Source organism: Leptosomus discolor, chromosome 11 (genome assembly GCF_034619465.1).
Source record: "Leptosomus discolor isolate bLepDis1 chromosome 11, bLepDis1.hap2, whole genome shotgun sequence".
NCBI classification, from domain to species: Eukaryota; Metazoa; Chordata; class Aves; order Leptosomiformes; family Leptosomidae; genus Leptosomus; species Leptosomus discolor.
The window spans coordinates 17,712,979-17,739,848 of NC_141401.1; the positions used below are offsets into that span (position 1 = coordinate 17,712,979).

Genomic DNA, 26,870 nt, shown 5'->3' on the forward strand with positions numbered 1-26,870 from the left:
CCGTGACTCAAGCATATTGAAGAAACTCCATATCCAAATTCTCTTCTCAAGTGCTCCAGCACTGGGAGGGGGAGGTACAGATTTTATTACCATTTTTTATTACTAAGCTATGATTACTCAAAGAGCCACAGGCTATGATTACTCAAAGAGCCACAGGCTATGATTACTCAAAGAGCCACAGGCCCAAGGCTCTGTGCTAGGGCTGGACCTGTTCATAGACTCTTTGCAGTGTCCCAAATGTCAGATGATTTTTTTGCTTCACCCTACCCATGGAACAAACAGCCTGGTTAAACCAGCTCGTGTTGGGATACCACAGCTCAGCCCAGCTACTGCACATTAAGCAAAATGGCCCCACGGACATAACTGATAGCACGATTCACCTCCATCGATGGGACAGGCCTGACAAGCCTAATGAGGTACATATGCAAACTGAAAATAGACCATGAACACCCCATCGGGTTTTGTCCTCGCCTTTCCTGACTGCTTTTACCCTGCACAAGCTGAGTGTGTGGCAGCAGTAATCATCTTTAATGATCCCTGTTGCTGTGGAAACTCTGAGCAGTCATGAAGAAGAGGGAATAGAGGATGTGGTGAAACGCACCTGAAGTAACTCAGAGGTGGTCTTTGAACTGCCTGTAGATTTTGCAAGATTGAGAGGAGAGCCGTTAACCCAGGGAAAGCACAAGGTGGGGAGGAGACAGGCTCCCACTGCCAGGAGGAAGGTGTCCCAGCAAGGCAACCAGTAAATAAACTGCAGAAGAGGGGTCAGGCAGCCTCGGGTGGAGGCAGCAATGGTACTGCCCTCCCAGTGCCTGCTCCTGTTGAGATCCACCCTAGCAAAGGGGCAGCAAAACGTTTTCATGAGTCAATACAGACACCATGGAGGCAAGTTGTAATGGTCAATCACTCAGTGCAGGCGGCACAAATTTGTATCGAAGCTGATAACTACAGAGCCTCTGCCTTGTGTATCTTCCTTGGGCTCTCCTCTGACGCTGCACCTGCTCAAGCAGGATCACTGGCCTGAACGAGAAGCCTAGAAAAAAAAAGCCGTTGCACATGGTGACAAGTCTTTTTTATTTTCAGACCTCAGGGCAGCGGGGGGCTCAGCCTTTCCGTAGATTTCAGGTGAGCTGTAAGACACGGCCAGCTGCAGGGATCATTAGAGACCTAAAACCCGTTTTGAAAACTAAGGAAGTTTTACTGTTGCATCCTACTAAATCATCCCAGCCAAGCAGCTATGGGTACTTCCCATCTCAACTCTTCTATGACCCTGTGCTGCAATGACAGCTTACGCACGAAGTAATCCTTTGCCATCTTCAGCCCAAAACACCTTGCAGTCTTTCAACAGGTTATTTCAGTGTGATTTACAGAAAAACAGAAATATTGAACAGAGCTACAGCTCAGGACTGCTTACTCTCCAGAAGAAAAAGAGAGGAGCAGCTGCAACTGTTCTGTAACGAGAGGACAAGTTAGCTTGCCAGGCTCTAGGAGTTGGTCTGCAGCGGCAAAGCCCAGGTACCTCCCCCAGGGAAACGGGGCAATGAGGCTGCACTCAGCAGGGTGGTAACGAAGAACGTGGCAGGGCTCATACACCGGGCAAGAGGCAAAAATCTTTATTCCAGTTCTGAATTGGAAAAAACATCACCTCCACAGCTCACCGTTTGACAGTTCAGTCAGTACAGGGAGAGGTCACGCTCGCCCAGCGGAGGCACAGACTTAGAGGACACAGTCCTGTAGGCACTTCGAGAGGAAGCCCAGCTTCAAAGTACAAACACTGAACAGTTTGGCTTAAATTTTTAATATAAAAACTCACTAAAAACGCTAAAATGTGACAAACCATTGGAAATACTGTGACAAACATCTGCCCTTACGCAGTAAAAAACAAAACAAACCCAAACTGGCAAGAAGCTTTGAAATGCAAGTTTTCTTCTTCCTCCTAGAACACTGGGCCATCATCTACTTAAAACGTTCATCTAAAAAATCCATGGCACCTTCACCTCGTACTTCACTGCAAGAGGCTACTCTCGATGGACCAGCACAAACAACCCCAGTAAGAATAGGACTGCATACTGTAAGAGAAAGAAGAGAAGACACAAGAGTGCACATTCACATCTAAAGATGCAGTTACCGCAGCAAACATACAGGGCAAATGGTTCTGCCTGTGCGTATAAAGCTCTCACGAAGTAATTCTACCTGGGGTGGGAGAAGCAGGCAGAAAATGAAAAAGCTCTTACCTTAAATTTTGGATAATCATTCATTAAGATAGTCACTATTCCAATATAGGGCACAAACCTACGAAAACAAAGGTTTTATTAAAACAAATAGTACTCAGGGGTGCACAGGGGAGAAGCGCTGCCCTGGTACTTGTACAAAGGAAGAGCCACTCAAGTATGCAGAGGGTTAAGGTCAACAGGCCTGGGACGTCTTCCTCCCAAGCAGGGAAGCCATGGCAGCGGGGGCTGAGTGACAACCGGCCCCAGAGAGTGTTTTAGCCTCTGCCTCATTCAGATCTCGCTTGCCAGTGAAGACTGTGCCTTGCAGAGTAATTTCGATGAAAATTCCGATCACGCCTGAGCGTGCGCTGCCCTCGCATCAGTGTCCATCCAGCACCAAAATCTCAGGGTGCAGCTCACAGCTCGATACCCTCACTTAAGCCAAGCTAAGGACTGGACCCTCTTTGGTTTTTAACTCTCCACAGGACCTGCTGAAGCACTTTCAGGCAGGTCACACAAATGCAGCAGGGAGAGTTCAGGAGGAGAAGGGGATTAACAGATGGCTTTGGGGGAGGGCAGTGTAAAAAGTTGCATCTTTTTCAGCTTCACTTACCCTCTCGCTCGTCCTACTACATCCTTTTTCTCCAACCAGTGCTGCCCTCGTTTGTACAGCCCTCTGTCATCAACAGCGTTGTTGTCTCCCTTTGTCAAAAATTTGATGTCACCATTTTGCCTAGCAAAGACAAGACAGCCAGGTAAGCCAGAGAAAAAGAACTTATTAAAAGCTGTTCTAGAACAAGCATGTACAGACTAACACAAAGATATTAGAAGCAATTGTGTCCTACACGTTTCAGCAGGATGAAAAAGGGAAACTCTGTCAAATGCAGTGGAAAGCAGACAGTTGGGAAAAAACCAAACTGTCAACAAAAGAATGAATTCCGGCCCCAGCCAAGCTTTCCGGCAAAGTTTAAGAACAGAACCAGCAGGATGAGCCATTTCTAGCGAAGGTGCAGCTATCGCCTCTTTGCTTTTGACCTCTCTCATGTTGATGCTTCTCTTGCTTCATATACAAATGCTGGGTTCTGAGCTCCGTACCACCACACAAAGTGAGACTTCGGGGTTAAAGCATACAGTTCTACTCAGTAGTGGTCAGAAGCAAGCTGAAACTTAGAGATTATTAGGAAAGGGGGACAGAACAAAACAAACAATACCATTACGATACTGCATGAACTCACGATGTGCCTACATCTTGAATGCTCTCTGTGCAGTTCTGAACCCCCTACATCCTTTTTTGAAATGGAGAGAAGAACTGGCAAAGGTTCAGAAATGGATAACAAGGTCTGGAACCACTTCCATATAAGAAACAACAGACCAGGACTCTTCAGCCTGGAAAAAGACAGAACTGATGGGAGATATGGTGGTAGTCCAATACAAATGACACAGACAGCAACAATCAAACAGCTTTTCACTGCTGCTTCCAATACAAGAACCTAGAGGGCATCAAATTGAACTCAGAGGTAACAGGTTAAAACAAGCCAGAGAAGGTGCTATGCAGAACTAACAACAGTGCAAACTAAACCACGTCTCTCTGGGAGGGTATTTTGGATGCCAAAAAATTGTATCTGTTCAAAAAGTGACCAGATACTCCACGTAAAAAACAAAAGGAGGCTATTAATAAAGAACCGTGACTTTGTGCTTGAAATCATAATTTGCAGAAAGCAGGTAAATTATTGCTACATACTCTCTCTAGTCCTTAGTTCACCCTGAGACGAATTAGTTAGCATGCCAGAAACAGGAACCTGGGAGCAGATGAACCTTTGCTTTGACCTGGAAACAGCTGCCGTTATGCTCTAGCGTTACACACCACGTTACACAGCCTTCCCCAGTCATTTCCATTCAGCTTGCTGGACAGCCAGCAGGGCTTGCTTCTAAGCAGCAGTTTGTGCCACTCCTCAGGGATCAGCGGGCCACTGTCATCTCCCTGTGGCTCCGAAGGCAGATGCTGAGCAGGAGCGTTCTCGTTGCTTGATTCTGTTGCCTTACTTACAGAAACAAGATCAAACGTGACACGGGAAAGCATGCAGAAGGTCTCCAGAGTGCCTGCTGTTTTCATCATGCCTAAATACTAATGTGTGTTACTTGACAGGAGAAGCTTGGAAGGAAAAAAAGGGACCAAAAAAAAAAAAGAACAGATCTTTCTTCAAAGCACATCTGGCTCACAGTGTGCGAACAACAAACACTCTAGAAGCTGAGAGACAGAGCCTGCAAAAAGATGAAGATACCCAAAGGTGCAGATAACGTGGTTTCAGCTCTGAAGACTGCTGGCGTAGGAGCGCACCACCTTACTGAGCAGATTCAATGCTCTGTAACAAACCAGCGCGAGAAGCCCACAGCACAGCTGCTCTGCCGTCTGAAAGGTGAATGAGATCTGGTCTGGCTGTCCTGCACCAAAACCACTAAGTAAATTTTGACCACAAACTCTGCGTTTAGTGATAAAGAACAAACTCAATTTCGCTCTGAACAAAGAAGAAAAAGCTAGCAAGTAAAAACCATTTTCTCACTGAAACAATACTGATGTGAACGGGAGCCCAAAATCACAGAGAACAGCGTTTCTGTTTTCCTTCATTTTGACCCTCCTGTCGGCTTTTGCAGAGAATTTCCACAGTTTTCATATCCAGTCCGTAACTACAGGAAGAAATGGGAAAATCCAGCCATTCGGAGGACACTCTTGAATTCCAAACTGGCACCAGAAAAACGTTCTTTAAATACTAAAGAAGCAATTGATACCCGAGTTCTGCCTCCAGTGCCCAGCTTCAGGTCACAGTACAGATTTTTCAGTTTTATCTTTCCTAACATAAAGATCAGGTTTGCGTTCGGTTGTTTTATCTAAATGAGACCTAAAATACTGGAGAATGGCTTTACTTCACAGAATCTAGGATTGGCACTATGGTCCTGTTACCTTTTGAAAAAAAAAACCAACCAACCAAAATAAAAAACCCAAAAGCGCTGGACAGCTTAATAACTGGTGCTGAGATACAGCCAGGCAAAAAAAGAAGGGTGGGCGATATCTGCAGATAACTGCTGCACAGAATGCACATTTCTACTTCTTCCCATATGCTGGGTGAGAGCGGAGAGAGAAGACCCTGACCTTTCTGCTGCTTCAGTCATCAGCCCAAGCAGCAGCACTGGAGCCTGGCTGAGCCTTCAGCATGCAACAGGGGAGGAGGAAAGTAGCATTTTGCTTAAACGAGTTCCCAAGGCATCACAAAAAGCGCACGTGCAACATTAGATATCCAATTTACCAAGTATACTGACCTTATTTTTAAATTAGTGGTATCAAAGAACAGTACTTTGAAAACCGACATTGTTAAAAGTTTTGGGTACAGAGTAAATCTGAACAGCAAAGCATCTGCTCTGTCTGCCGGGAGAGGTGCCACTCTCTCACAGCCAGGATTTTGGCTGGACTATTTATGTGCACGAAGCTGGTTGACCTTGATGTTGGGCAGGACAAACGGTCTGGCTGTACCAACAGCTGTGGCTGCTATGAACACCTGGGGGGAGGGACCCTCTCTATCCCATCGACTTCACTTGACTAGAGCAATCCTCAAATGCCACCTTTACACACGATTCACGTGAGTCACTTCACCTAGGGACAGATCTCCGAGCACTGGTATAGCTCCAGTTCATTCATATTGCAGCAGGCGTTCACTCAGCAAGAAGAGAGGCTGGGACCCCATCCAACTGTTGCCCTCTCAGAGCTGGCTTGAAGAACCAGGGACTCAGTTCAAGATTTACTTTGCACTCAAACGCCTCACGGGGCTGGCTCATATCCCCACAGACTGGCCTGGAGCAGCCACAGCTCCATGCAGCAAAACAGGAAGGCTCATGGCTGCAGAGGAAGCCTCGCTTGGAAAACTAAGCCCTGCTCAGCAACCACACCAGAGCGACTGCGCTTCAGTCCTTCCGACAGGGACCCTGCTAAAGGCTTAGAGAGGGAACAGCACGCGGAGAGCGCAGCGCACAGAGAGACTCCGAGTACGACGCTGCACAACTTCCTGCAGAGAAGAAAAGAAACACCCTGCCTCTGCACGGGAGCAGGAACCAGGGTCATAGAGACAAGCTTTAAAATAATGCACACCACGCACAAAATACCCTCCTTCTCTAAGTCCTACCTCTACAAACAAGAGTCACTTCACACACACACAAATGCAGCCACACCTACAAGAGACAACAGCAACATTACAAAGCAGCTTGGGATGGAAAAGACGATTAAGTGACATGGGGAGTCCAGGACACTGGCACAGACTCCCCAGCTTGTGCACTCTGCTGGGTGATCTTTACAAGTAAGCCAAGAAGGGCAGATTTTCTCTGCCTGAAACTCCTGTGTTACTTCCTATGGCACCTGGATATCTGTTACTGACATCTCACCCCCATTTGTTTATCCAAAGAGATGAGGAAAACCACAATTTTGCTAAACAGCAGCAGTACAACCCTTCAAATTCTCCACGTACTTCTCATGGATTTTCAGGACACGATGGACTATAGGAATTTCCCTTCCTTCTATCCTAAAGACCACGATTTCTCCCACTCTGATTGGATCTTCAATTCGGTTTGTGAGGAACAGGAGATCTCCTCTGTGAAACGCAGGCTCCATGCTTCCACTGAAAAATAAAAGAAGAGCAATTGAACAACCTTTAAACCCTCAGAATCAGGTTTCAGAGTTTACAGTCCTTTAAGAAAAATCTCTCAAGAACCCCAATAAAAAGCTCCTAAGAAAACCACCCTGGAGACCAGTCAGGTGTCTAACTTCTATAACAATCAGATTTTCAGTCATCATACTACCAGCAGCTTAGATTTGTTGGGATAAGAGCACGGCCAGCAGCTGGTGTTAAAAGCACACCAAACGGGAAAAGCCTTCTGCTTTCTTCATATCAACAAAGCTGATGACAAGCGGATTCTTCTCGACTTCTGAGCTCTTCATTGATAGGGCTACACTGGCAGCACTGCACTGGTGGGAAGCTTTTTTTATTTCATTTATTTTTATTTTTTGCAGGTGGACAGATCATCCTTGCGAACAAAGCGCTAAAGACATATGGGCTCTTGTGGTCCCATCTGGAATGGACAGACGGGTGTGCTAAAAATCTGTTATTGTGATTCAGCGCTTTGCTTAAGCATTTCAGGCACTGCTACTCAAGTTATTTTTCTCCTGTCTCATAAATGGCAATTGTTACAAGATACTTAACCTTCTTAATTCCAAATAAATAATACTGTACTAAACAAAATGATGAACTTTAAGAACCGCATATATTTGTGTTTTATCTCAGGACAGCGCAGAAGCTGCTATTCACGATAGAATATCACATCGCTGAAGAAGGGACGTGACCTAACGGCCCCTGTCTTACTCACCGGCAGGAACAGCGTGAAACATCTCCCCTGTACTTCACAGGCCCAGCAGGAGGGGGTTTTGTTAAACGGCATGTGCTATTTAACACCGACGTAGAAACACACAGAAAGGCCAAGGCGGCCACACAACAGGCCCCGTGCAATATCCACGCCAGCGTCCGACAGCTGCCCGAGAACTTCAGCCACAGGAATTTGTCCCAGGCAGCAGGAGGGTGGGAGTAACACTGCTGGTACCTACTGCATGGCACTTCTGCGAGGGCAACATGCAACACCTAAAACATATCCAGTTATAGAGCAACAACCCTTACATAAAAGCTTACAGCTTAGCTCCACTTTTCCTAGCCATGTTACAGCTCACTAGAAGGCCAGGAGAGAACCAAGCAGCTGTAAAAGGTTAGCGGATACTTTTAAGGGTGCAACGCAACACATAATAAAGCTCACTGGGCATTTCAGCGAGCCAGATCCCATTTAAAAGCCCCAACAACTCCTTTTCACTATATGAGTTTATTCCCCGGTGTCTCAAATATTTCAACTCCCTTTTCACTACCCAAGACTCACCACATACTTTAACTATTCCCGCAGCAGCAACAGGACGTGCGGACAGGCACGGCAGCAGGTACCACTGCACTGCATTCTGCTACCACAACTTCTACTACGGGAAGCGCCATTAGCCTTGGCGAGAAGACGAGCTCTGCCACAAACACTGCTTTTATACAGCGATGATCCTCCCCAAGCAACGGGTTCACCACCCCCTGCTTCAAGGCCTTCCTTTCCAAGTCTTCTTCACCCACACCACCGAGCATTTCTCCAGGAGACTCAGCACGGTCCAGAAACGCCTGGGTCATACTCTTGCCAGATTTCTTCAAAGCCCTTCCTCCTCTTCCCCTTCCTCAGGGCCACCTCTCTAAGGCCCAGGCCAGCCCGCCGACAGACGCGGAAGGCGGAGATGCTGGTTGTACGTCAGGCTGCCAGCCTCGCTCGCCGACTTCCTCCTCCCTCGCTGTTCCCCTCCCTCACACGAGGGCACGCAGCCTTACAGAGCCCCTCGCCCGCCGGGGACGGGGTAGGGGCCTCCCGCTGTCCCAAACCTCCTCCGGGTGGGCCCGGCAGCCCCAGCACCGCCAGGCCAAGGCGGGCCCCGCGGCTCTCCCGCCTTCCCCCACGCCCCGCGGCGTTCTGCCCCTCACCCCCTATTTAAGGCTCCCCTCCCCGCGGGATTTACCTCAGCACCACCACGATGGGGCTCTCGCTGCCCGTCACCACCATCAGCCCCTTCCAGATCATGAGGGCGGACGAGACGATCATGCCGAAGTTCAGCACCTGGTAGTACAGCTGGGGGGGAGGGGGGGAGGGGGGGGTGTCGGTCAGGCTCCGCGGCCCCAGGGCAGACCCGGCCCGATCCGACCTCCCACCCGCCGGGACCCGCCCCGACACCCCCCCCGCCCCGGTTCGGCACCTGCCGCTTGTTCATCCGCCGCACATCGTCCAGAAAGTCCAGCGACAGCATCGCCGGCCTCAACCGCGGCAGCACCAACGGCCCCCGCCCGGCCCCGCTTCCGCTTCCGGCGCCGCGTCACCGCCGCTTCCGGCCCCGCCCCGCGGCGGGGAAGGCGGGCGAGGGGCGGCCATGGCGGCCCGAGCCAAGAACGACGCGCAAGCAGGCACCCTTGGATGCTTTTATTTGTAATACTTGGAAGTAAACATCATAGCAAGGCACAGACGCCGCTGCGGGTTAAATAGATACGTGATGGCTCGGGAGTGCCCCCTGCTACCCTTAACTCTACGTAGGCTACCTGGTCAGACGGCCCTAGGCTAACGTACACCGTATCAAAAAATACAAAGAGTCCAAACTGTTCGTATCAAAACACGTCGAGACGAGAAGGTGAGCAATCCGAATGCAATAAGATAAATAGTTCTTAAATTATTTAAACATCGCCATAGTAAACAATAACGAGTGGGGTTCTGGCTCAACAGAATAAAAAAAAAATAATGGTATAGAAGATAATTATATTACACAAAGCACGTGTGTGATGGGGGAACGAGTGAGGAAAGAGAGAGTCAATATGACTACGTGGAAAGAAATGCCTCCCCAGTGAGCGGGACCGCCGAGCCTCGGCGGGAGAAGAGCTCCCGACGGATTGCCGGCTCTCGCGGCGCCGTGGGTGTTGGTTCCCGCCTCTGCCCGCGCCGCTGCGGGCTGCGCTCCCCTCCTCTGCCGTGGCGGCTCTGAACGAGCCCATCAGGCAGCCCTGGCACCCAGCCGACGCCATCAGGAGTGCCAGGATGGTTCCACTGCTGCCGGCGCCACGGGCAGGGGCGGGGGATGTTTTCCCCTTCTGGGGATGGTGCCAAGCTGCCACCCGGCTCTGCCCAAGCTCCTCGCTGGGATGAGCCACTGAGCACCGGGTCTGGTTGCACCCACCCCCGGGACGGCTTCCAGCAGTGCAACTCCACCGACACGCAGCCAGCAAGTCCCCAAGGGGCACCAGGCCCTCCATAACATGACATGTGGCTTCGAGCTGTGCTCACCCGAGAGGAGGGGGGGTGGGGGTGGGGGCTACAAAATTCTCTTTCAGGATGATTCAGGTCCAAGACATTTCATTAAATTGCCTTTTGGAAAACAAGGTTGTTATTCGGGCAATCAAAGAAAAATCAGCACAACTTACAGCTTGAACCCATCCCGTGTAATGCAGAAGATCCCGGATCGGTCAGCACGGTCCTGACAAGCGTGTTTTGCTGAGACAGCGTTATGAGTTAAAATGAGTAAAACAAAGGCAGGATGGGAAGAGAAAAAAGAAGCCATAAATAGAAGGAGAAAGAAAGTGAGATAGGGAAGGCAAGGCTGGGGCTCCGGGCAGAGGCTGAGGCAGTGCACACTCGAAGGAAGAGAGCTCATCGTAAGGAAACTGCAGCTGCAGAAAGTGCTCCTTGATCCTCAGGAGTTGGACAAGCTCCAGCGAGGATTCTCGCCCTGCTTTCCCTTTTCACCTCTCTGGTCTGGCAGAGAGTTAGTGCTTACGATGCAATGGCAGGGTTGGGGTTTTTTTCTTGTTTAAATTTCCCTTACAAATAGAAGTTAACGGAAAGCAATGTCCATCCCAAGAAATCAACAGAATATTTCAAAGATTCGCCCCATCCCCACCCTGTATTTTGAGTAAAAACCCCCCCAACAAAAACCCCCCGACCAACCAAAAGGGGTTTTTTGTTTTTAAGTTTTAAGAGACTTCGAATGATTGTTCTGCGAGGTGCTATTAGGACCCTCCACGCCACATGTCTGACTGTGTTCACACAGAGCTGAGTCACTTCTGCACTCTTTGCATTTCAGGTTGTCTTCTTCCGCCGTAGTGTTCATCTCGCCATTATACCCCTCATGTCCGTTCTCGCTCATCTCGCTTTGTAACTTCTGCCTTTCATCTTCCTCCTCCTCCTCCTCCTCCTCCTCCTCTTCCTCCTCCTCCTCCTCATCTTTTACTTTATGAACAATGAAGAGGTGTCTGTTCAGAGAGATGTGAGAGGTGTAGCACAAGCCGCAGAACAAGCACTGGTAGGTGGAGCTGTCTGTCTTGTGCCGAGGTATGTGTTCCTGAAACTCAGTACTGATGTCTGTCGCAAATCCGCATTTAGCACATTTCCAATGCGCTTTCAGTTTTTTGGCTGGTGGCGTGTCTGAACCTGTAGCGGTCTGTGCCTGAACCAGCTCATCCATTGCCATCCTCTTTGGAGATTTTGCCTTAAAAAAATAAGATTAAAAAGTTACTTTATTGTTCAGGCCCACGGAAGAAGAAGTGCTAAATTCCACAGGCGTATCCGAAGACACCTGAGGGTGAATACACATGGATATTTTGAAACAAACTGACCGAAGCCATGCCTAGGGACTCCCGTGGCAATGCCTTTCCTACCAGTACCCAAACACCTCGCCCAACCTGCAGGATCTCAACTACTGTCCTGCGGCAGGAGACAGGAGACCTGGGAGGGGTTGGCTGGGCAGAAACATGATGGGGAAAGAGACCGTGAACTTGGTGTGGAAAGGAGGAGCCCACAGAGCAGGGACAGCTGAGGGACATGGGCATGGTCATTAGCCCAGGCAATGCTTCTCAGATTTAACTCTGAACATTTTCCCCTCCACCCAGGCTTCTTCTTCATGGCATCTCTTATTAACTCATCCCCTCCGTCTTATAATCCCGCAGCATGCTTCTCCTCCCATGGGGATGGCTCCCTTGTGTACAGCCCTCCACGTGATTTTTTTCTATCTCTTTATCCAGCAGCACTGAGCAGCCTTTGTTTAAGACAGAGCTTATAGGCTTGCATTTGCAGACCCAGCTGGAGCCACATGAAGCCACCGCCTGCCCCTGTTCAGCCGGGTGCCCTGGTACATCGGGTCTGCTGGGGGGAAGCAGCCACCAGCTCGTGGAAGTGAATTCTTGAGTTTACCCCAAGTTTCCTCACAGCATAAATACAGAGAGGAGTCAGTCTTGGCTGCGACCCCTCAATGCCAGGGTACAGACAAACAATAAATTGCAGTGATACAGAAAACGTACGCCTGTTTTTAAAGTAAATGGAGCAAAGAAGCCAAATCAGCCAACCCGCCACTCCAAACCAACCTGAAATAAAATCATAGAATCACAGAACCATAGAATCATTTTGGTTGGAAAAGACCTTCAAGATCATCAGTTGAACAGTTACATTTGCTGAAAAAAATTAAACAGTCCTACTTGGGAGGAATGCAGTTTTCGTATGTAACGGATCTAATAAGTATTTCCAAACATAAATCTTTTGTAACTAGCAGAAAAAACAAGGGAGAAAAAGCAAAAAGGTACCAGGCTCATGAACGGAGTGGCAGGGGAAAACAAGGGTAATAACAAACCCAAAGTAGACCTGGTTACAAAGTAGACTGAAAAAAGGCCAGTAAAACACAGGGGCAGGCATTCAAGAACGTCTTGAAAAATGCAAGATACATTGCCCTGGTGCTGCTGCTGCTCATCTGCACTTTCAATTCTGATCCTGATACTGCCAGAGAGAAGCAAACTGGATGGAGCTGAGAGGGGGGGGGAAGGAAAGCTGCCATATGGAGGAGAGGGCTTGACTGCCGCAAGGCTGTGGCCTGACATAACACCCCAAGTGAACAGCTACTTGCAAGGTACATTTATTTTTCAATGAAAATATATCAGTTACTTCTGCTGTGTCTCTCTCTGGAGCTTTTGCTTTGGCCATCTGGGATAAGTCTGGGTTTTTGATGCCGTGCATGAGGCTGATGTGATTCTCCAGCATGAACGGCTGAGGAAATGTCTGATTTTCATCTGTGCAGTACCTTGGAAATACAAAACGGAAGAAAATTTATTAGAGGAAATATCCAGTGGTTCCCTTCCATCCAAACAGCTCTTTGTTATGTGCCAAACCAATAGGTGTCATTGGAGACAGACGCTGGTGAGCAATGTACTACCAGATTACCAAAATATGCAGCAAATCATTGCTTTATAAAACATTACTCCTGAGAAATCTAGAACAGTTTAGAATTTACCACAGCATGAATGAGAATGAAAGTAGGGCACGTCTTATTTACAGTGCAGTACCAAATAAATACAGGGACTAGTGGAGATCAGGCCAACTGTGATACACGCCACACAAGTACAAGACCAGTAAGAGGGAAAAGGCCTGTGAGAAGAATGACTCTCAGATGAGAGCCCTACGCACAGAGCGACCTCGTGACTTGTGTAACACCAAGGAGGCCTGCAGCGGGTTCTGCACCCAGTGTTCCCAAGCACCAGTGCAGCATCCCATCCACAAGACCATGTGTTTCATAACACGCTTAAAATTCTTATGGAACTGCTGAGCTCCCAACTTTAATAACAATAACCTCGGCAGAAGCACGCATGAACGCAACATTTATATGTAACTATTCATGTTAAAACGTGGTAGGACTCGAGAGCTGCCAGACAGCACGGTTGACATTTCAAAAAGAGATGTGAAGGGGATGTGCCATCTCTTAACCTTCACTCCCGGATGACCGAGGTCTACTGGAAATAAGTGGCGAGGTCTGGCAGACACATAAACCACCCCCCTGAAGCATGGTGCAGTACACAGGGGTCTCTGTTAGCAATTGGGAAACCCAAGATTGACTTTTTACTCTTCTGCTGCCTGCCAGCGTGACACGGGGAGGGTCCATCAGCTGCGCATCAACCCCAGCAATGAGGCAGGTAACACTGGACTTCTCTGAAATGCACGAATTGCAGTTGAAATGTAGGCAGCAAGGGCTGAAAAGCAATGGAGGGGAGATGAAGGGTTTCTGGGCAACAAAGGCATCTTTTAAACGGAGAGATGAAAATTCCTACTGATCTTCCAGTAACTAGATGGAAATTAAACAACAGTCAGTAACGATGTGAAAATGCGGACGTGCTCATTGAATATGGTTTCTTAACAGGAACTGCTTAGATGATAAATCAATATTTAATAATGACGGAATTTTTCTCCCTCGTGGAGGAAAGATGAGAGGTTATTAAGTGGTATTTATCAAAACGAAACATGTTGAAAATCAAGCATTCCAGACAGTTTGTACTTAAGACTTGGAAAATAAGAGCAAGTTCTCGTAACAATAACCAAGCGAATTATGAAAGAAAACACACAAAACATCAGAATATTTTGCAATTTGTCCTAATTTAGAATTCTTCTCATGTGAGCAGGGAAAGATGCTTTCCTAACCTGAATTACTCCAGTGACAAGCCTGGCAGGAGGGTGTTTGAGCAAGTCCTCCATCACTGGTTTCTCCCTACAAATTTAACAGAAGGCAGAGACCTAAGCAAGGCAGGGGGAGAAGTGGAAATCACAACTTGAAATGTTAGAAGCCAGAGGGAGATCACCTACAAGACAGCATGCTGGAGTCACAAAAATACTCAATTGCCAGATCAATGACAAATTTTACTCGTGCTTCACATGGAAATCCAGGAGAAGAGGGTGACACAAAGCTAAGGTGTCAAAACCGCCGAAGGGACTAACGGGTGAGACTGATACAAACTGCCCGGTGGGAAGAAGGGAAAGAGTCACCAGTAACCAAAGGAAAAGAAAAGGAGCAGCAGAGATGTGATGCCTTACAGAGCGCAGAAAGGAGCTCAAAAGAGATGGCAGGATTGGCGAGCAACAGTCACAGGAGATTTTTAGAGCAGCGCTCTGGACAAACTACGAGGGACCAAAGGGGAGACTGAACAGAAGACCTTGTATCCAAACAAACAGCAGCTGTTGGAGATGCTGGGACAAGAATTTTAAGGAAGAGGTTTCATTTGAAGAGTGCTGTGATTTCAGTAAGTCTCCCACTACAATGATTAAAGAGAGCACAACCACCCTCCAATTAAGCCTTCATCAACAGATTTTGAGAAAGAGGAACTAAAAGCTTGAGAATTGAACACAACGACAATTCACTTGAATTCCTAGTTGTGTCTTCTCTGCTCTAAACATGGCATGACCATGGACCCTTGGGTGAAGCTGTGGATCCGCAACCATGTGTTGTTCTGAAAAGTAATGGAAAAGCTGGAGGCCAGGGCCTGTACAAGCTAAGGCATACAGCAGGGTGGCACGTCCCAGGTTGTTAGGTATTTCTATACAAATCCTTCTTCCCAGCTAGGCCTTATGTTCGTTTTGATTCTGATACACTCCACTTTGAAAACAACTGATCCAGAGAATAGATTTGTTATACAAGTCAGGTGCACGCAACTCCAAAGACCGTCACCCACAAACTTAAAGCAGAATGAAATGTAACCAGAAGCCAACATTTCATCTTCTCCAAAGGTTCTAAGAGCACAGTTATAAGAAATAGAAAGTTTAAAAGTCCTGGCTGAAAAATGCATCAGGAATGTATTCCTATCAGGCCCCAGTGGTGATGCCAATACTTTATCCATTTACTAAAAGCTATTGTGGCTCACTAGGCAGTCCAAAGAAATAAAGTACATGAGGGATGTACTCTTCAAGACAGGCTTTTAGTAACTTAAGTGCAGTAAAGCGACAGCACACTCTTCAGAAACACTTGCATTAACCTAAAATTTCAGTTAAATAAAAAAAATCCCCCAACCTACATCACTGCAAAGTTCCCTTCCAAGACAAATGTGCTTTAATTCTGTTTCAGAAGGATGTCTCAGAGTAAGACAGGAAGCAAGTCTGCAGTCGCTCAGCGTACGACTGACTCTGCAACAGCAGATGAGAACGCAGCATTTGTAGAGGCAGTTTTGTAAAGCACTGGGCTTTGTCCTGAACTGAGACTGTATTCACAGTTAAAATACATTCGCCAGCAATGATTTTCATTCACTGCTGATTTACATAGCTCGTCTGAAGTCTCCAAATGCATTTTCCAACTTTGAGGTGCATCTTCCCAAGCAAATCCAGCAGGCTGAATTCTCCATTGCCCTACAGCTTGTGCAGTCAGTTCAGCCTGTGTAAAGTGCTGGCAAGATCTAGTGCCCTGGTTCATAAGGATTTTACACACCTTTTGTACCATTTTTTCATGGGGAAGGCACAAGAGTGATGCATGACTACAGCAACCATGAAGCAGTATTTTATTGGCTGTTCCACAAGGGTGTGCAATGTAATTCTCATTTTGGACCTGCAGATCTCAAATCAAACCTTACCCTAAGTTTCCAAAGGGCATTGTGCAGTCAAAAGCAAGGACTTATTTTAGCCACCAAGTCTCTCATGTTTAACGTATTCTTCTTACTCTCTCTCAGTAACTTACAGCCTGGAGCAGACAGCTGCAGACATGATCTATTACAAAGGGCTTCCAAACTTGAAGGATTAGCCTGTCATTAAAAAATGTGAAAAGTGGCATTCAGTACGTACCAGCAAGTATAAACTTTCTTTGCTGTGTCGTGATTATTGCGGATGTGTCTACGCAGACTGTTGGAGGCATTAAATGAGCGTTCACACTGTCGACAGGGATATCTCTTCATAGACTAGCAGAAGAACAGAAATATCTTTTAATAACAAGGAGATGGAAGGCACTGACTGGATTCTAACATTCTCATGCTCTTCGTCGGGACCTCACCTCTCAGGTGCAAAAAAATCCCTCTTCCACTGATAAAGATCACTGAGATTTTGGGGTCCCACTTCTACCCAGCCCAACAGTTGGCTAATACCAGTACTGGTCTTATAAAAAACAGGACTAGTTAAAACACATGGTTGATTTTTATTTTTATTTTTTTTAATAGAAATTGCATCAGCTGCTTCTCCTGTGGGTTCATTTCATTACAGGACCTTCTGCAGAATTAATTCAGTGGAAGGTCTCTTCTGCCCCAGAAGAAGGCAGGACCCCAGTGTGAAGTACAAGTCCACTTAACCCTTCTCTCTCCTCATAATTCAGCACAATAAAAGGGCAAGATGTTAAAGAGCATCACAGAGTCCCACTCGTTATCCATGTATGATATCCATGTCCCCCTACGCAACTCTGCCCTGTAACTAGCCTCCTCCTTTTCCCACAGTCCTTTGTATAACCTGCATGTATTTAAAATCATTCTTAAGACTTGTTTCATGAATACATATATGCATTGAACTTAAATGTCTGGCAAATTTCCCACTTCTATAGAATTCAAATGGGAAAATCCAGCATTCTCACCCTGCCCCCATCTTGATACTTATCGAGTGGGACAATCCAGCACTCCCCAAGTCAAGCTAGAAGGAATTAAAGACCATGATCCAGATTTCCACAGCCTCTGCTCATGGGACTCGAGAAGGGTGACTCAGCATATCAGACAAGAAGTCCTGATGCCAAAGTTCTAAGAAATCTGGCTGCGCAGATCGTGGCCTATGTTCTGCCAGCCAGCAAGGATTAGCTTGACAGAAGTAGGTCAAGGCAACACAAGGCTTAAGCTGGATGAAACCAATAAAATTGAGATTTACAGTTCTTACAATGATAGCTCTGCACACTGCATGAGTTTGTAACTCTTCCCCAGTTAGATGTGGTGACATCTACCAAACAATACATCATGTAGAGGAACCGTATGTCCTCTGTAACTTTGGAGTGTAGATAGTTTAGATCAGACGGTTGAACCAGCAACTGGAGAAGAAACAACTTTCCATCCACTTACCCAGATGAGCCAAAGAGGAAGCCTGACATTAGATGCAGTGGGAGAAGGAACACGAAAGAGGATGAGGTACGGAGGTTGTGGAGTATACTATCAAGGACAGAAAGCGTGCTTACAACAGGCTACATCATTTGTTTTGTTCTGGCCCTGAGCTTACTCCTCAGTGAGCTGGCAAACAGATTCTCAGTTTCTTTTTGCCCCAAACATTAATGATTATCAACTTGTTTGCTAAAGATATCTTGTTACCTAGTTGAAGTGTTGCACCTGAGTCCTTACCCTTCCATGATTTCTCTTCATGTGAGACACATAGGTTTCCCGATCGGGGACCCACTGTGTACATTCCTTGCAAGTCCAACCAGTTCTTCTCAGTCTGGACTTGGATTCTGGATTGTGTCCTTCCACCCTCATGTCCTTCCTCAGCAGAGGGGAGTGGGAAGTCCCGTTGGCTACCAACAGCTCCTTTGGTAGGGTATGAACCTGGTTCCTTGATGCCTTCTCAGATTTCCGTCGAAAGTTTGAGAGCTCCTCAGGATTTTGGGGGACTCCATGAACACCCTGGACAACAATAATAATAATAGAGTCACACATAACATTTATATGTAATTCATATTATATGCCTTTATTTATAAATAAATAACATTTATTATTTAAATAAATAAATAATTTAAGCCCCCCACTCCCCAAAATAATATGTTGATGTCTTGCTCCCACTTATCTTCCCATTTCCCCTTGAAGCTGGCTGCAGTGCTTTCCCTGGCATGAGATTTTCCCAAGAAACATGAAGCTTCTATTTACGTTTCCTGCATGACAACAGCAGCTCCTTGCTGCTGCCTGTTTAACATTTTGGATGAGCTCTGAGAACTCTGGTTAAACAGGGAAGATGTAATGGAAGAGAAATGTTAATTGTCATTATTTCAAGAGCCTAAGCTTTAAAAACGCAGAGCTTTGGTAAGCTCTGAATGAAATGTTCGTTGTTATCTTGGGGGCTCCAAAGCTGCTTCATCTTTGCACAGGGGATGGGAAGAGACAACCTCTCAGTTTCTCCAGCCCTGCTTTCTTCAGTTCTACACCATCTATTGCTATTTACATTTTCATGGTTCAAAACTTTGCTCCTGACAAATAAAAGCAAGCATAAAGCCAGAAACCAGCCTTATAAGGAATGTCTTCAGGCTCTTTGGTTGTTCAACAGGCCAAAATCCAGAGTCCCCCCAAAAGTTATTTTAACAAAGAAAACTGAACATAAGGAAAATAATCCAGAAACGAAGAGCTGTGGGAAAGCAGAAGCAAGTAAAATAGCAACATACCAAAGAAACCTCAAGAAACTCCCCTAGGAACAACAACAGTTCATCCACACAAAAGGATTATTTAGAGGTTTAATTGTGCACAGTAATTAATAACGGGTAAAGTTTCAACACATGAAGGCCCCAGGCCTCTGGAAGTCTTTCTGTGGGTTAGACACCAGACAAACTTCAAAACACAAGGTCTCATCTCAGAAGCCTGTGTGCTTTGCACCTGATCCAGCTGATGGCTGCAGAAGCTTTTTCATACAATGGCAGGGCAATGACACGAACAGTTCACCTTTCTCCCCATCTGGAAATCTCAAGAGTGTTTTCTGAGCAAAAAGTACATTAGTACCCATTATTCCATTTCTCCTGTTATTACACCACTGGGGTGAAAAAAAAGGAGCACAGAAAAATGGACTGACTTCTCTGCAGAATCAGTAACAGGAACGAGACTTTCTAACTCTTACTCTTACACTTTAACAATAGAAAGCCAGGGAAGATGAGAAGGCACACGGTTTCTTTATTTTTCATGTAGGCACACATCAGACAGCACCTCCTATAAACTGTATTTCATAAAGGAGCAGGATCTGATAGGAGAGGAGATGGGTTAGTGCAATTACTACCCTGCCACAGCCAAAAAGCCTTCTTCAATTACCATCTCAAAGGCCTGTTGATGGCCAAATACAGCCTCGTGGTTAAAAGCCAGAAGTTTTGTAGTGGAGATGTCAGGGTGCTGGTGAACAAACTGCTGGAGGCAGGTCCCTGGGGGTGGGATTTGCCAATGAGCCACAACAAGTCATATACCTCAACTCAAGCCTGTCTTTTAGCATTGGTGCTGAATGCCTCTTTGAAGGTTCCAGCCTTAATCTCAAGTCTATTTTCCTAGCTATAATACACGAAGACTAGCAATCATCAGCTTCACAGGAGGGCTTCAAATTTTAATTCATTATTGCATGCAAAGCATTTCCAGATTTGCAAGTTAAAGGCATAGAGGAGACAGCAAAGAAGTAGTTTTGAATGGTTTTTGCTTTTAGGAGTAAGCTAATGAATCTTCTTGCTTTTTAAGTGTAAGTATAAACAAAAAAGTCACTGATTAAAAAAAAAATGTCATTTTTTTTTTCTAATCAAAGGGAAATAAGACTTTGCAAACTCTTTCTTCAGAATGCCAGTGAGAAATCTTCCGAGAGGCTTTCCATGGCAGTGTTGTTAGACACTGTACATAGAAACATACTAAGACAACAGAAAAATGTGGTGCTCACACATTTATGGGATAATCAGATCTGCAAGTCCTCACACGCATCCTGCTAGAAACCACCACCAAATGGACAATAACCGGCTTTTCACATGTAGAAAAGAGCAATGAATGATAGTGAGATTATTGCAGTGCTTATTGCAATATGAGCTGTAACTGAGGGAGGGTAGGTTAGAAGCACTCTCCAGACCTCCATTTCCACCAAGTTTTGGGGTTGCACACAACTACCCATTTCAGACCACCTTCAGGAGCAGCCTGAGTGGTGCCAGCATGCATGCACGCAAGGTGGAGGTCTCACCTCCCAAAGGCTGGTACCTCCAGGGCAATTCCTTCTGCCTCCGTCACTCCCCTCCTGCAGTCCAGTGTGGTTCTGCAGAGCAGCCAGGGCAGCAGGGCACTAAATGCCATGCAGCCTCTCTCTGAGGCAGCTGCAAAGGGGCTAAAGCTCTCTAGGTGAGCACCCAAAAGAGGGAGATTCAGCGTTCGTTATATAAATGGAGTAACACTGTGGGTAGAGAATACTTCTCCCTGTCTCCCAACAAAAGATAAAGCTCCCACCCTGGTTTAATCACTGCCTTGGGTTTAATATAGAACAGTTAAAAATCAAAAAGATTTACCCCTAGAAAACAAGCCTTTGTCATAAGGTTAAATTACGTATAGATGAGAGTAGCTGCCTGCATTACTACCAGCTAACATGAAATGCTCCACTGATGTTTCCAGAAAATACTGTAAATCATTGTAGTCTATTTTTTCACTAATACATTCCGCAAGAACTTTACACTTCTTCAACCAATTTCCTCACACAGTTGATGTAAACTCTCTGTGAACTCAAAAAATAGGACCTCGTATCAGGAAGTGGTGGGAGTTACCTACCTTAACGTGCTGCATTAGCTGCTGTTTCTGCATATACACCAGCTGACACTGTGGGCACTTAAACACTCCTACTAACAACTTGTTGGTGTTCTGCTGGAAGTGCTCTTGGAGCAGCCTCTTCTTGTTAAAGACTGTCTCACAAGAGCATTTGTAGATCACCCTGGAACAATTAAAAAAAGTAAACTCAGTCTGTCTTCATTAGTTATCTTAAGAAAACAGTGGAAAAAGTTATCTCAGCAACTTCAGAAAGGGACGGGATCCAAAAGAGGGCTGCGCTCTCAATGTATTGTCAACACTCACCCACGTGGACAACTGAACCATTAACTCAACTGGGAAGAACAACAAAATGCCTCCGGCACATACCACAGCTTTCTAAAAATAAGTTTACTTCTATAACTACATACGTGTGTGTGTCGGTAAGTGCAGACAGATGGGAGCAAACTCAAAATATACTAGCTAGCTACACATTACTTTCAGTCCCACCTTTTCATCGTTCTCCCTTAAAGCACACCTTTTCAGCACTAGCTCAAGCCCTGGAGGGGAAAGCTACAGAGTGGAAAAAACAGGTTTCTCTCTAGTGATTTTTGGGGGAAACACTGCATGCCACTGTGGGTCCTGCCAGACAAAGAGGTGACAATGAAGTTCACTTTAAGGATGTTCAACTCTTCCCTGCCCAAACTGCTCTCCTCCTACTCAGGAGACTGGAGCTGTACCAAGGACAGCATGCTGTGGCTAGGAACAGATGCCCGCCTGCAGACAAAGCGGCAGATCTCATATGAGGACAGAAACCAAAAACAGAAAAAAATGGGAGGGAAAGGGGGAATCCTGGAGCTACCCAGCAAAGCAGAAGAAGAGATAAACCCAAAATACTTACCGAGTAGTCTTGTGAGGCTCTGCTGGGTGCTGGCTGGTCATGTGAGCCGTGGTGCTGTCGGCTGACTTGAAGGCCATTGGGCAAAAAGAACACTTGTGGAAGACTTCGCAGTGTTTCTCGTGGATGTGTACTTTCAGCATGGCGAGGGTCATGAAGACAACTCCACAATGGATGCACCTGGGGGACGCACAAAGAAAGAGCCGAGTTACAGCCACAGCGTTGCTTCCACAACGGTGCAGATGGAGGCAAGCACCAGGCTACAGCGGCTCCTCATTTGGTCTCTTCAATAGCAATGTGGAAGAGTCAAGGAAGAATATGATACAGGAATTCACAAGCTGGGCAGATCTTGCAACTAGATATTAGTGACAAGAAAACAAGATCTATAAAAGAAGTCTTCAGAGACTAAAACAACCCAGAAAGAATAAAGGAAGATGTGGTTCAGCAAAATGAAAGTATCTGAGGAGATGTCTAGGTAGCAATAAGCAGCATAAATACTGGTTAGTTCCCAGTACAAAATAAAAAGAAAAAGAATATTCAGCTAGGAAATCTTCAGTAACCCTGTGCAATTGCTTCTCATACTCCATTAAGCACTAGAAAATAATGACTGCAACAGCAAAGATACTGAAAACAGCAAAAGAAATGCCCAAGGAACTGATTAAGCTCATTAAAATCATTAAGACACAAGTGTTGCCTAGAAAGCGCTTGTCTAGAAGCTGGGTGGATGCTCCAGGAGGAGGGAGAGGAAGAAGCAAGGGTTGCACGTGGAGCCAAAGGATTGTTGCTGGCAGCTGAAAACATAGACCCGGGGCCAGGAGGAGTGCCAGGATCACCCCGCCGGTCCCAGCCTGTCACTCCTCCCAACGCATGCCCGTGACAAGCCTTGCCTGATACTCCCCCACAATGGCAACAACCAGCAGCCTTACTATATTTAACTTTAATACTCTCCTGAGAACCCACCCACCTGCTGTGCTCCACACACCAACACTATGAGGGCATATGAGGATGCAGCCACCTGCCTTTGCCTGCCTCAACGACATGAGCCAGAGGGTTTACAATCCCCACAAGAGCACCTAAGGTCTGATCCAGGACCAGAATAGCCTCTCCTAAGAAGATCAATTAAAATGACTAACGGCGGATCTCTGCTTATGCCAGCACTGCACATATGGACCACTACAGCAGAGGAGCTCAGCTGGGCAATGAAGGAGGCCAATGCTTGTGCTTGCAGGATGTGAGAGACTCACAAGGGATAACTTCCTATGGCAAGCCTGCAGTTAATCTGCCTTATTATACCTTTTTTCCTTCATTCTGAGGTCTGCCGTTCGCCCACGGCACTGTTAGGGTTTGTGCATTCAGCAGTGCCACGGCACGGACGCTGCCATCACAGATGGACCCCAGCTATCGAGAAGAGCTCCAAGGCCGTATCAAAAACAAACAAGCCGCTAGATTATCCTTCCCTCCGAATGAGCTGCCCAACAGTGTTTAGGAAACAAGCCCATGCTTTGAAGTTACACTTCAAAAGATTGTTAGGCAGAAGCCAGCCCGAAGGAGCCAAACCCTCTCCCCTCAAAATAGAGACAGAAATGCTGTTTTCTTAAATTTAGAGAGGGAAGCAGTGACAATAGCTGGTGTCATCTTTGGGGAAGCATGAAAACATTCTGCTTGTGTAGCTCTGCCTTCAAGCCTGATCGTCTGTAATGGGTCTGCGTGGCAAGGTTTTGGTAGCGGGGGGATTACAGGGGTGGCTTCTGTGAGAAGCTGCTAGAAGTTTCCCCTATGTCCAATACAGCCAATGCCAGCCGGCTCTAAGACAGACCCGCCGCTGGCCAAGGCCGAGCCCATCAGCGATGGTGGCAGCGCCTCTGGGATAGCGTGTTTCAGAAAGGGAAAAAAGCAATTGCGCAGCAGCGATCGCAGTGAGAGAGAGGAGTGAGAATATGTGAGAGAAACATTTCTGCAGACACCCAGGTCAGTGCAGAAGGAGGGGGAGGAGATGCTCCAGGCGCTGGAGGAGCGATTCCCCTGCGGCCTGTGGTGAAGACCATGGTGAGGCTGAGGAGTGGGTGGATGCCTGAAGGAAGCTGTGACCCCATGGGAAGCCTGCATCGGAGCAGGCTCCTGGCAGGACCTGTGGCCCGTGGGGAGAGAGAAGCCCACGCTGGAGCAGGTTTGCTGCTGGTGACCCCGTGAGTGGGCTCACGCTGGAGCAGTCGGTTCCTGAAGGACTGCACCCCATGGAGGAGACCCACGCTGGAGCAGTTTGTGAAGAACTGTAGCCCGTGGGAAGGACTCACGCTGGAGAAGTCATGGAGGACTGTCTGCCATGGGAGGGACCCCACATTGGAGCAGGGGCAGCACGTGAGGAATCCTCCCCCTGAGGAGGAAGGAGCGGCAGAAACAACAGTGTGATGAACTGATCCCAACCCCCATTCCCTGTCCGCTGTGCTGCTGGGGGGAGGAGAGAAAGAAATTGGGAATAAAGTTAAGCTCCAGAAAGAAGGGAGGGGTGGGGGGAAGGTGTTTTAAGATTTGGTTTTATTTCTCATTGCTCCTCTCTGAGTTGATTGGGAATAAATTACATTTTTTCCCCAAGTCGAGTCTGTTTTGCCGGTGACGGTAAATGCTGAGTGATCTCCCTGTCCTTATCTCGACCCACGAGACTGTTGTTATATTTTTTTCTCTCCCCTGTCCAGCTGAGGAGGGGGAGTGATAAGAGTGGCTTTGGTGGGCACCTGGCATCCAGCCAGGGTCAACCCACCACATCCTCATACATGTAAGATGGGGAGAGAGACTTTCTAGTATAGTAACACCAGGAACTGTTTTATTATGGAAGAATAAATTCCCCAAGTACAATTGGAAGAACAAATGCTAATCTTGACAGTAAGATCTGGCTGGTACGTCTAGGAATATTCCACAAGCTTCTTCCACAAACATTCCCTGAACTAACAAGAGATGGTTCTGCATTATGCTCAGTTTCAGTAACTACTTCATTTAGAATTAGGGATGAAATAAGTACTAACTCAGGGTCAAATGATCACAAGTTAATTTAATTTAGAGTAAATGGAAGTTTAAACAACAGCCACTTTGTAATCAAGAATCCCAGTGCCAGAAGGATGAACTTTGATAAAGTAAACTAATTAGCGGAACAAAGAGGATAGAAGACGTAGAGGCTTGCCATGTAATTTCTGCAAATTGCAAATTCTGCTATCATCTCCCCAGCACCGGAATAATTTGCAAGAAAAGACTCTTGGATAGCCTCAGGGCAAGAAGGGGTTGTGTAAAAGTCTTCGGAAGCATCCTGCGAGAGAAAATAAAGATGTCTTAACCCTCTGAACATTTCCTATGCCATCACCTTTGGTCCCCTCAGCAGCAGATGGCACTGAGCAGAAAACCTGCAAAAACCCCAAATTAGGGGGGATAGCTGGAAGGTGCTTGGAAAAGGAGGGGAGCCAAGTGGAAAGGAGCATTTAGGACAGGCTTGTTGACCATAATTTTTAACTGCAGATGACCTTTCTCATTTTCGGTGCAATCACTAGCCATGACTAAAATCCAAATAAAACCAGCTTACTCCAAACTTAATTGAATGTATTGGGCTATTAGCAGATAAGGAGACAGAATAAGGACTGATGACAAAACCAAAACCAGTTATGCATCAGAAAGTCAAGAGAAACAGGGAGATAGTGAGAAGCAGCAAAAGTCCAGCTGATCCTCAGAAGGATTTAAAAGAACTCTTCAGCTTTTCAGCTCTGCAAGTAACAGAAGTGAAAGAAAAGATGTCAAGCTGCTACGCGACTACAGGGCAGATGCCACAGATTATCTAGACACGGTTTTGCAACTGAAATTTATTTCTTCTGTTTTCAGCAATGCCAATGACATCAACCCTGCAGTACATTCAGGCAAGATAACAAGGAGGGCACAGCCAGAAGTTCACCTGTCTGGTGGACTCAGTTTTCACAGATAAGCTTGAGCAGATGCAAATTAGAGGAGAAGTTAAAGAAATTTAGCTTCTAGAGAAGCTGAGTAAAGCTAAAAAATCTGTAAGTATCATTCTTGAGCTCTGTCTTGGTGTAGTTCTTCATTAATGTCCCTGGCACAGAAAGCAGATATTCGCTAACGACATCTGTCGACGGATGAAAGCTCTTGTTGCTGACAAGGATTAAGGTATCATAAAGATATTACTATAATACATCTGGAATTAATAATGTTTTTAAAAAATGCCAAGTCATACACTTAAGAGTCAGGACCAAGCTCTGCTGTATGCCGGAAGCCCATCAGTTGAAAATAGGGGAGAAAGGACTTGCACTGGATCGCTGCTAAAAGGCTGAGCTTCCTATCTAACACAGCTCTGGCCAGTGTAACCCTGTGACACATTATTAGCCGAGGCATCGATGGGGATGCTGCTCAAGCAGCTCAGCGTGATGAAGTTGTGCCTGCATTTGGGATTCCCAGGTGCCAGTGAAGTCCAAAGAACTGCACCAAACCCATGGTTAGTTTTCTGACATCGACTGTTCCCATTTTTCCATCTCAGGGAAAACATTTTTTTTTTTTTCCCCAGCTTTCCTCCTTCTCTCAGATTAACTCATTTTCAAACAGCCTGAGTATCATAGGCATTTAATTTGCAATGGAATTAATTCTTTGTTGCGGGCTGTGCCCCCTCGAATCAGATCCCACATAAAAAAAACTTACCTGTATATAATAAAATTCAGAATCGGTTTGTTATGTGTCTCTTGTCTTCACAATTGAATAAAAAAGCCTTGAAAACCTAAGCGTGATTTCAGAACAAACCACACAGTGGAGGCTTCCTGCATTTGCAGTCATCTTTAAAGAACAGCTCCAGGAGCAGAAATTGCCCTGTTCCTTTTAAATTTCAAAGTATTTAATGGCAATCAGAGAAAAAACCAGAATTTTAAGGAATCT

At 46.4% G+C, this 26,870-nt stretch overlaps 2 protein-coding genes across 7 annotated transcripts in view; both read right to left on the bottom strand.

Moving 5' to 3' along the window:
• Nucleotides 1–1,598: 1,598 nt before the first annotated feature.
• SEC11A (SEC11 homolog A, signal peptidase complex subunit) lies at nucleotides 1,599–9,146 on the bottom strand. Of its 5 annotated transcripts, XM_086471914.1 has the most exons (6): nucleotides 9,073–9,146; nucleotides 8,839–8,948; nucleotides 6,725–6,874; nucleotides 2,827–2,946; nucleotides 2,235–2,292; nucleotides 1,599–2,069 (listed from the first exon to the last, which is right to left on the bottom strand). In XM_086471914.1, exons 1-6 carry the CDS (start codon nucleotides 9,121–9,123, stop codon nucleotides 2,019–2,021), a joined length of 540 nt encoding a protein of 179 aa, XP_086328040.1. In that variant the 5' UTR covers nucleotides 9,124–9,146; the 3' UTR covers nucleotides 1,599–2,018. The 5 variants fall into 5 exon arrangements, with proteins under 5 accessions (XP_086328040.1, XP_086328045.1, XP_086328044.1 ...); XM_086471919.1 differs by lacking the exon at nucleotides 6,725–6,874; XM_086471918.1 differs by lacking the exon at nucleotides 2,827–2,946.
• Nucleotides 9,147–10,742: 1,596 nt separating this feature from the next.
• The window catches only part of ZNF592 (zinc finger protein 592), a 41,907-nt gene continuing 25,779 nt past the window's right edge, over nucleotides 10,743–26,870 (bottom strand). Inside the window, exons 5-10 of one of the 2 annotated variants that reach the window (XM_086471842.1) lie at nucleotides 21,957–22,133; nucleotides 21,083–21,242; nucleotides 17,951–18,229; nucleotides 16,434–16,546; nucleotides 12,789–12,924; nucleotides 10,743–11,346 (exon numbers count right to left, since the gene is read on the bottom strand). In XM_086471842.1, coding sequence (XP_086327968.1) covers nucleotides 10,825–11,346; nucleotides 12,789–12,924; nucleotides 16,434–16,546; nucleotides 17,951–18,229; nucleotides 21,083–21,242; nucleotides 21,957–22,133 — 1,387 coding nt within the window. In that variant the 3' untranslated portion in view covers nucleotides 10,743–10,824. Of the gene's footprint in view, nucleotides 11,347–12,788; nucleotides 12,925–16,433; nucleotides 16,547–17,950; nucleotides 18,230–21,082; nucleotides 21,243–21,956; nucleotides 22,134–26,870 lie in introns of those variants that run through there. The other variant, XM_086471843.1, reaches the window with a different exon arrangement.

Bases quoted from the DNA above. Each gene is read 5' to 3' on its own strand.
- SEC11A (XM_086471914.1), bottom strand. From the start codon at position 9,123: ATGCTGTCGCTGGACTTTCTGGACGATGTGCGGCGGATGAACAAGCGG. The intron at 2,947-6,724 runs GTACGTGGAGAA...TGTCTTTGCTAG, and splicing joins GTCCTGAAAATCCATGAGAA to GCAAAATGGTGACATCAAAT. The intron at 2,293-2,826 runs GTAAGTGAAGCT...TTGTTTTCGTAG, and splicing joins GTAGTAGGACGAGCGAGAGG to GTTTGTGCCCTATATTGGAA.